General features: G+C 44.8%; 1 protein-coding gene across 1 annotated transcript in view; it reads left to right on the forward strand.

The window, feature by feature from the left end:
• The window catches only part of T265_13996 (hypothetical protein), a gene marked incomplete at both ends in the record, with an annotated part of 26,082 nt that overhangs the window by 1,278 nt on the left and 14,028 nt on the right, over positions 1–10,776 (forward strand). Inside the window, one exon of the mRNA XM_009171553.1 lies at positions 2,102–2,412. Coding sequence (XP_009169817.1) covers positions 2,102–2,412 — 311 coding nt within the window. The remainder of the gene's footprint in view (positions 1–2,101; positions 2,413–10,776) is intronic.

The following is a 10,776-nucleotide window of genomic DNA, read 5'->3' on the forward strand; positions in this document are numbered from 1 at the left end:
TTCGGCAAACGATGGCTCGGCATACGTAACACATGTCCCAACCAACGCAGCTTCTGGTGCTGGACACATTCAGAGTAATTTGCTTGGATTTGACACATCACGTCATAGACTCCAGTACGAATGGAAATATGTTTGGAGTTGACCAGATGCAAAACAGTTGAACTGGAGTTGAACACTTTCAATTCCACAGGTCTACCAATCTGGACACTGGTCATGGATTCTACCAGACAACTGAGCGATGCAGTACGGGCATTCTAATCCATATGCATAAAAGCTGGTTGTAGACTGCAGCCGACTACCTCTCGGTCGCATACTTAAGACAAGAGGATTACCCATAAGTTTTCTTCTGCTGCTGCAGTGACCGCTACAGTGCCCGGTTGGAGGCTCTGTGATATCCGATTCGGCTAAAGACTCACCTTTGAAGGATAAACCGATCTGCGCCAATAAGTCGGTATGACATCGGTCTTGATTTTTCACAAAACAAATTAGATATCCGTCCGAGAAAATGCTAATTGCTCTCTTTATCAAACGTCGTTTACATTCTTCTGTTTGTTTCAACGAGTAAAGCTGTCGAAATGTCCATTCCAGTTTTGCTTCTTTTTCATAGTTCTCCTAGCTACATCTGGCTATTTCAACGTCTAGGATGCCAATTCATTTCTGACGTTCTGATTACAGAATCAAAGATAGTCACGTTCAGTTTTGCTTCTTTTTCATCGTTCTCCTAGCTACATCTGGCTATTTCGACGTCTAGAATGCCAATTCATTTCTAACTTTCTGATTACAGAATCAAAGATAGTCACGTGGCCTTGATGAAATATTTCCAGCATTGCTTTAGGACCAAGTTTGTCCGCGGTTAGGATGGGGTTGTCATCCACACATCAACTGTAAAGAACATATTTTCCAAGGGTAAAATTCATTTGATGTTGTTCGGGCTGTCCGTAAACGTACCGGCTACGGGTTTATGGACTGGCATTGATTCTATCGGTCATTCGGTTTTGTGAATTAAGCTTTACATAAGTTACTATAAACGAGACTCACTCTCAGACCCAGACGTGCATATAATGCGTTGTGAACCGTGGGTGTAGCGCACATACGAGAAACAGTACTTGTTCGCTGTATCGTTGTTTTACCAATATATCCGTGTATATTCGAATAGTTCCATGCTAATTGCATTGTTGATCAACCATAAATGACCAAGAAGGATGGAACATTGTAGATCAGGCATCTGTTGATCTTTTTGCAGATGTTTCGTCATTAGTCCTGAGGACAACACCGGAGCGCGGTGATGATGTCCACTGATTTACAGCCGTTTAACGCATCCAAGACGCCAAGATTTTGATATATTGCCAAGAATGAAACAGCTACCCATCATAGTTTGATTCAAACCAAAGGAGAGAATACTGATCAAAACCTGTTCTTATTCGTTCAAAGAGAAAGACATCCTCGGGCCTTTGAAACACGGTTGTATGACTGGCAAGGCGGACATACTTATCAGTACCTGATCGGATAGTTATCAATTAAGGCAAAAGGGGCAACCAAAGTAGCTTGGGGCACCTGCAATATGCAAAGTTGCAGCCTGCTGATTTGTGTTGACTAATCCAGTATTCTTGATTATCCATAGTGAATGCGCTGGATCTATCTCCCAGGATTGCTGAATCTGCCGCACACAACCTACCGGTAGCTGACTGCCGTGGTACAAAAGGCTCCAATTTTGTTTTATTCCACGCATAAAGTGTGATTATTAGACTGGCGAGCACACAGCCACTGCTTGCTGACCTATGAATCTTGTTCCCATTCGATTAGTTGTGTGATCGAGAACATTCATGTCATTTAGTGCGAGAAGGCTTGAGGTTGGGGACTTTATAAAAAACGTTTGTATAGTGTTTCCCGCCTAATATACCAGCGAATTGGATATGATGCGAAAACTGTTTTTGTTGTCAGTCCAGTGGGACTTTATTTATGCATACCAAACCTGGATTTGGCTATTCTTACTGCTTGTAAACAAGAGTGTTCTTACCTCAGCAAGATAGTCTAGATTCTGTTGAATTTACTTGGGTGCATTTGTTGAACGCCAGTAATCTGCCCTCTCGTTTTTTCACAGTCCTGATGACATTGCACACTTTTGCCTCTGGATAGTCCAAGTCTTCGGGGTCATCGGCGTGCTTGTCTTAGGCCTCCTTGGCCCATCCCTTCCAAAGGATCATACTGCAATCTACAATAATTTGCAATCTGAAGATATTTCTCATGCCGTCGATCCCCTGACCAGATACTGCAGACGCTTCCAGATTTTGGCCCCTTGCCTATGGCCACGAGACAACAAAGTGGTGCAATTCAAGGTCATCGTCTCCGTGGCCTTGCTCGTTGTCGGACGTGTGGTGAATCTGTACTCACCGATATTCTATAAACAAATAGGTGAGTTCGGTTAACGATGAGGTTGAGAAGAGTGTACGGTGGACGCACGCTAAACATTTGACGACACTGATGGCTACAACACTCTTTTCATCATAACCTCTCAAGGCCGCTCGTTTTATTCATCTGATGTCACCGCAAACCTGTCGAGAATGTTTGACTTGGATAATGTAGGGTAGTTGGGTCACTGTAGCTATCAGTCGGTTGGCAAAACACCGGTGTTTCCTGAGGGTAAGTCTTTTGTGAGTTTTCGAATTTTTACTCCCCTCAATATTTTGATCGAGGGGTGTTTGTTCACCAAGTCTGACAATTGACGTGCAACCGTCTTGACACCAAGTGAGAGGTATTATCAGTGCGTAGTTGGTTAATTACTTCCTTCCTCTGTGTTAATACAGCTTTCAAAAGGGATCTGACACCTAGAACTGTGATTGTTTATTTGAGGGACAGGTTTCTGGTTATCACACTAGACGTTTCCGACTGAGGGTGCGTTAGGATAGGTATTCTTCGCATGAAATTGGTCCGCTGGTTACCTCACTCTGAAATCTCGGTCCCTGTTCCGTATGCGATTGGTGCTGGTCCGTCTTCCTTAACCTCGATTGTTTATTCTGACGAACGAAAATATTGACAGCCACCTTATCAACCTCCAGAAGGAATGTGGGGCTACAAATTTTTCGACGAATTGTCGACAGTGATGGGTAGCTGTCCAAAGGAAGAGGACGGTAATGAGCATGCCAAACCATCGTTTGGCGAAGCGCGTGCTATTTTTCATGCCCAATTCAAAGTGGCGGAAGCAGAGAGGCGACCAACCCTTGGCCTGGCAGAGTGGTACAAAAGAGATTACAAAACGTCTGGGGTCGGTGCTACTCTCCTTCCAGGATAGGGGCCGTGAGATCCCCACTATGCCTGGTTGGAGGTGTTGCAAGATATGGCCGCTAATCCATCCATATCCATGGCGTTCTTGTTGTCAGTTTCCATCCAGCTTGGCTGGAAGAGTGTCTGGAGCTGTTGGCAACTCGGAATGGTTGTGACAGGCTAGCACTAAACATCTTCTCCGTCCACCTTTATTCTTTTCTTCCTCCAAACAGGCATGAGAAGAACATTCAGTATTCGAATTTCGCTGCATACCACACAGAACGTTATTATTTAGTGCAATTGATGAAAACCGAATTTACCGGATAACAGTCTGCGTCTCTGAGAATTAGCTCTGGGGCTATCAAAAATAACAAAACGGCTGCCTGCACAAAACCACACAGTCTGACATCTCACTTCGGCCACTGGACAGTGGGTCAGAAATGAGCACACATGCCATACGTGGAGAAGACACCGGCTGGTCGACGATCTAGCCCAGAAGCCCATATTCTACACATGATCCGCTCATTATGATTTTCAAGTGATTTTCAGCCCGACCCCAATCAGGCTTCATCCGTGCGTGGAACTGGAAAGGATTCAGGACAGTATGAACTGGCATATTTCCACTATCCTCTCACCAGGCCACCTCACGATAGTGTGACCCGCGTTGTAACGGTCAGGTTGGCTGATAAGCTGCGTGCGGTATAGAGCCAATGGACTTACCAATAGCTAACCCCTACCTTTTAGTCGGTCAACTGCCAACAGAACGATACCCATATTTATTCGCGCGTACCAATGCAGCTGTGTCTAGACATGATGAACGCAGCTCGCGGTTTTCGATATTTGGACGAATGAAACTGGCCGAGATAAGGACCGGAACCGACTGCACAAAGCTTTTTGTAACTGACATTCTACTGAAATACGACAAATGGTTTGAAACCCGAGCATCAAATGCTGAAATTGCAAAATCAACCATGCATGTGGTAATGTCATGTTTGTGAAGCCAAATTGACGGCACTCAAATCGTCTGCCTTACAATCGGCTCAGGAGCAAATCTTCAAACATATTTGGAAGGTGAGAGGTACAAACGACTGGTCCAGACTTTGTTATTCCTCGCCAACAGTTGGGAATGTTTCCATTGAAACTCCAGGTGGTAAACAGTAAAGGTGTTGATTCTCTAGGAATTTTAGCACAGCAATGAACAAGGACGATAGGAGTTCGGATTCATACAGATAGCTGGCCTGCTTCCACTTGCTGCATGTTCTTAAACACATTTTGTGATGTTATGCCGTTCATGGCAACACAGCACGTTAAAAGTAGTTGCTGGATTTTACAGGCTGGGAAAATAACGGTTGAGCATGCCAAGATCAACACTGGAAGGATGTATTTTGAATTTTTCACTGTCCCGAGGCTCTGCACGATGGTTTATGTTGCCAAAACTATAGCCGACATTGGTTTTCTTGAGCTGGTTGACTTCCGATTGATCACTCGAATAAGCTGTCTGTCTCTCTGACCTATAAGCATCTTCCTTCCCAGTCGACATACTTCTTTGTTCAAGAGCCGTAGACTTTTTTGGCGGATGGTTTCAATCGGGCGATTAAGCAAAAGTACAGCCAGGCAGGTTGTGAAAGATTGGGATCATTGAAAGTCGAAAAATAAATGATAAGAGATCATACACCTCAGCCGGTTGATGTTTCTCGATGAACGCCATCTCCTTCCGGCTTGTGTGACGCTTTTACCTACACTGAACTTATGGTTCTTCTTGGATCCCACCATAGGGGACAATCTAGAATACTTTACTCGGAAGAGCAAAGTGAGACTCGTCTCTATACCACAGATTTGGGCTTCCAGTCATCGGGGGGGGGGAATCTACCAATTTGGCTAAACCCCCAGAGGTTATGTTGTGAAACAGTCAGACCGTCAACAGTCGAACAACTAAGAGATGGTGGCAGCGGGATGGAGTCGGGAAACTCAAGCTTCTGTGAGCAAAGTCTATCGCTAACTGCTAAAGAAGTTGGACCCAGAGTTAAACCTTACCCGTACCGAACGCCCGTGAAACAACATCATTCTCCTTTCACATATTCGACGACACTGTCAACTCTGTCGCAAAGCTAGCAACATGATCAGCTCGGAACGGACCATAGTTTGTGGTATCATCGACCAAATCTTAGCGCAACCAGCTTTCTTGCTAGAATGTGAACCCATCATTATTGTTTACCAGACAGTTGTTCAGACAACTGTACGCTCTTTCCTGTTTACCAGCACATGCTGTTGGGGTTCGTATTCTGTCCCAGCTCTAATCCTCGACCGCAAGGGTCCGACCATCACGCGCATGTCGAAGAATTGCCCGTTTTTCACTAACTTTTCACATTGTCAGAAAGTCCATTTTTCGGAGTAGGAGTAACACAGTGACTTGAAACAGTTGGTGCTGTGTGTGAGTAGTCTGCTTGAGAGAGCTCAGTGGTTACGGCGCGATCTTACAAACTGCAAAGTCTGCAGTTCGAACCCGACCTCCTCTCTAGGCTTGAGCGACCGGACAGTATCTCAGCCCTTCCGCTTCCTTCGGGTGGTAGGAGAGCTAGGCTCCGAAAGGGTGCAATACCTGAACTGTTCAGACTCATTAAAATTTGATCCGCCTTGAAATCGCAAAAATTCAGATTAAAAAATTCCAGGAAATAGCCACTTTGGAGGCTTGGGGTTGTGATTTTTGTGTGTACAACTGTTTTTTAGGATTGCATGAGTGTGTGTGCTTGCGTTTCTTGCTTCCATTTGTGCTTCCCGGTCTTTTATTGATGCAGAGGAAGTGATAACTCTGTTCAGTTACTGACGCGACTATTTCTTGTACCCTTGATCGAAAATCACACACTGTATGTGCTAGTACTGAGGTGCCATAGTTTCCTTCTCAAGAGGCGTTGTTTTCTCGACCTTAGTTTGACACTTTTAGGTCTATTGTGACCTGAGTTTTGTGTAAGAATGCACCACTGTTGTTTGCCGGTTTCTCCAATCAATGCTAGCAATAATTAAGCCTTGTTGTTCACTCATTATCTGTCATGTGGCATTGTTGCTTTTGTCGGCAGTGTGGAATGTTAACCGGTTGAATGCCGGATACGGTCGACCATCCAGGCATTTTCATTGTCGGTTAGAACGACAGCTTTACCTAATTTCTAAAATTTTTCCATGAATACTGCCGGTTGCGCGTAGATTTGGTTTTGATAGAAGACCTAACTGAATCCAGCTAGATTTCTCGTATATGATGACCAAAGGGTTTTCAGCAACCTAATGAGTAGTGTGTTGTGTCCTAAAAACTGTGCTTCTATGAACTGGAGTTATCCGTTCTAACTTTGAAGATGTTCCATATGTGAATGTCGATGGTGTGGCAATGAACAGATCGTTGTACTTTAGCCTAGACGATACATTTGGCCAAAGTGGAAGGGGGCAAGTCGGTGAAATGCTTTTCAACACAGCCTTTTACAGACGGTATTTCAAATCTTCTTTCGGGTAAACGTTCCAGTTTGCCTTTTACCCGTCTATCACACATTCAGCCTAGCCCACCAGTGTCTCGTGATGCCGAGCATAGCGAACCTTTAGCTTTTCGAACTGATCTGGTCAAAAGATGTCCCATTAGGTTCCTACTGTCAGTTCTCCGCAGCGCTATGTAGGATGATCTGCATCGTACTAAGCTGTCTTCTAAGGATACTGAGATGTCCCTCTAATGGTGTCCTATTGGGTTCCTACTGTCCGTTCGCCGCAGCGCTATGTAAGATGGTCGGCGTCGTGCTAAGCTGCCTTCTAAGGATACTGAGATGTCCCTCTAATGCGGTTCTTCTTCTGTGGGAAACATGGCCAATCTGAAACATAAAATACGCTTTCCGCGCAAAGCTTTGTGTTTCAAGTTCAAAGTTTGTTTGACCTAGGATCAGAAAACCGATATGACAAAAACGGTAGTACTTTTCGCAATCGTCAATCACTGATCTGTCGTGCAACCCTGAGCGATTTCGGTCCGCACACAAAAGTTGTAGAATGAAGGCGATTAGTTCCTGACTCGGTGCTCTCAGCAGTCAGTTCAGTCGAGTTGGTGACTGCCATCTGCCTGGGTGAGGACCGTGGGACGAGACAACCTAATGGTTAGTGACTGTGACAAATATGACTGTATCACGCAGTCGAAGGTGGTCTTGCACCGAAGCTACTGCCTTTAGTGAACAACCCCCCACTTCCATGTCGATTTGTCCTCAATGTACTAATTAAGCCATCACCTCAAACGCTTGTCTCTTATTCCCTGTAGAAGTTGGAACCAATGCGCTTTGGTGCATGGTTTGTGAGCTGAAAGACTGAAGTGAACCGAGTTTGTATTGCAGCTATGGTATGTTCAGACGAATTCAGCCGTGTGTGCATTCTAAGATAGATTATCGGCCCAACCGAGTTCAGTGGAGCAGGATGATGCTTCAGCAGTTCTTATGATATTCACCGTTACAAGTGCTGGTTCACCTGTTAACCAAGACCAGTTACATGGGGACGTTTTCATTGCGCTATTTTCTCTTGCGACAAACCAACCCTTTTGGAGAACTGGAAACATCGGTCTCTTGGGTCTCGGGGGCTACCCCGTCAAACGAAGACGTCTCCAAAATGGTATTATTGTCGAGTAGGTGTTCAGTAATCTCGGTCTTGAGGTTGGGGGTTTACCGACCAAAACTATCATGACGGTATTATTTTGCTGCAGTAAAATCACCATTTTGTCAACAGTCTGACAATGTCATGATTGAGTTGAACACCGTAGCTTGAGTGGTCGGAATGGTATACAATACTACATGTTACATGATATAACACACCTCCAGCTTCTTCGATCTCTGGCCTGACTGCCCCTCACTCAAACCTATGGTAACCTAAAAACGTCAAATCCACTCGGAATCCATCTTGACCCGATGAGTGAATGAGGCTGTCACCTCACTTTTCCAGCTGAAAAGCGCTGTTGCCCGAATCTCCGTGCATCCAGTTCTCCTGCTTCATCATTTGTAGACTATCTAAAAAACAAAGGTTTGGACAAGAGAACATCCATTCTGGTGGCAAATAAGTGTTACAAGAGATCATCGCCTGGGTTCACTTTCATTCCGTGCGGTCCCCTTCAAGTGCAAAGATGACGGTCCCCGTTCCATTCAACTTGCTTAAGAACTCCACGTTTTCGTTACTTTATCACGTTTGGACCGAAGTCCTTCTCAAAGAGTCTGAAAGAGACAGAGGGGCTCTAAATAGATAGAGAATAGAGAACCAGGATATCAGGTGATCCGTTATAAGTTTGTGAACAAAATCCGAACTTAAGTGTGACCTGCACAGTCGAATAGAAGTCCTCATCAGTTAAAATTGTCCAATTCTGCACAGAGCGACCTATTCGTCCTCTTTGCTCCATAAGCCCTGCAAAAAAACTGAGCGAAGGTCCCGGTAACCTTGTTCTATGCATGAGACTTCAGACAGTTGGTTCTAGCGCAGTTGACGGATAATGCTAGCAGGGTTAACCCACCCTAAAGAAGAACCAGTTGAGCGAATACAGGCCCACAGTATAAGGTGAAACATTTAAGAGTGTCTGTAGGACAGTCTTTTGGTTTAGTGAACCAGTTTCGATGGTGCGTTTGAAATCTAATGATCTGTCATTCTAAGGATCCTCGTGTGGGGGCTGCTTTTCCGTACGATCCTATCAGTAGGGCTGAGCTAATGAAAGGAAGGCCTTTGCTGCGGAGTTATTTATTAGAGAATGCCAACTGACCAGTTAGAGACCATTGGGCAGGGAAGCAAAACTCTCATTTGCATCTTATTTACAAAAACCGAACATCCATCTTCTCCTGAACGCGTCTTCTTGAACTTTCCTGAATATTCACTGACTCCAATCATTCATCGCTCAAATCCAAGCAAATGGGACAAAGCGACTCCACAAATTCCGCAACAGATCTCCCCTTTTCACGAGACGCCTAGCGGATTTTCAAGAGCAACACATACTACTCGCATGCCTCCCCACCAGTAGTATCACTGTTACACTAGTACCTTATAGTACAAGTAAGATATAGTCAATCTATACTGAAAATCCGAAATTTACTGTGTAGCTGTTTTATCCTTATAGGAGAGCATCAGCAGGGTAGATTTCACGAAACTTCGGCTGTGAGTTTCGGACCTGCGACCTCCTGGTTAGTAGGTTGAACGCTTAGCCGTTCGGCCACGAGCGGCTTGTCGGCGGTGTGATTACCTCGCACTTAGAACACACCGCCACTCATCCTTCAAACACGGAAAGCAAATCACGTGGTCGAGCGACAACTCCTCAGACAGAAGTTCCACTCATCGAGTGAATTTTATTCCCTCTGAGCTACTCACAGATTGATGGTAGTAGATTTTGCAATTTTACAACTGAGTTCTCGTCCTCTAAATGAATACAAGTCACGAACTCCCTTGAGTTCCCTAAGATGTGCAATAACGGTGAAATGGCTGTGCAGCGCTTCTGGGCTTTTCAGCATGGATTGACTCAACTTGCAGGGTGAAATCGCAAGTGTGAAATTGCGAAATCTCCTTACACTAGCGTTCACGTCTTACCTCACATGTTAATGCATGATACCATATTGCTCTATGCGTGTCTACCTACACAGCATGTCAGTCATAGTGGAAAACAACACACTTTGAACTGTGTTATGGACTTTGACTTAGATTATCAAAAAATTCCACTCGGTAACAACAAGTCAGCCGGATCACAATGCGGTCCGCTTCAGAGGTGGACTGGACAGTAATGGGTAGAAAAACAACTTGCAAACAGGAACGTCGTTCATACTAGGGTGAGAGTTATCAAAAAAGCGGGAATAATGTCTCTGGACGACCGCGCGCAGACTCGTTTCAGGGTATGTTGAACTCTTCAGCGAATGTCCCACAGAATACGGGTCAATTAAGTTCCAATTCACAGATAATCACCATTGCTTGACTGAGTTTACCGAGGCCGTCGTTAACCCATTTTTGGAGTTCACCCGTTCACCGAATCAGGTAACAACTCGTTCTCATGTTTGCGTAGTTGGATATGAACGACCTCGATCACATTGGTTGCTGTCAGCCGGACATATGCAATTGCGTAACCCGGTTGTTGAGTGTTACTTGCATGCAAACCTCTTGCAACGCAAGCTTTTGTATCTTGCAACCATGAATATTAGGCTTTCTTGAGGTTTCCACTTAATTTATCTGCTAAGGGACGAGCTCAAGAAAGCTCAGTTGTTAAAAGTACTCTTATAGACAACCGCTTTTGTTTGATCCTTTATGCGGTTTCTGTCGATAGTAGTGATCCGGTCGCAATGCTATCTTCTAATGTGTCATTTCAGGTGATTTGTCTAGGGATTGAGTTGTTAAACAATGTGGACGATTCCTCAGTTTACTTATGAAATTCAAATTGGAATTTTTCGGGGTTACAACCCGGTTCCGTCGAGAACCTGCAGCACAACCCTCGTAAAGTCTATCCTAAAGTATTCGAGTTGCGGCGCGTCGCCCTGCCATACGTCAACC

This window comes from Opisthorchis viverrini, assembly GCF_000715545.1.
Source record: "Opisthorchis viverrini unplaced genomic scaffold opera_v5_127, whole genome shotgun sequence".
NCBI lineage: Eukaryota > Metazoa > Platyhelminthes > Trematoda > Opisthorchiida > Opisthorchiidae > Opisthorchis > Opisthorchis viverrini.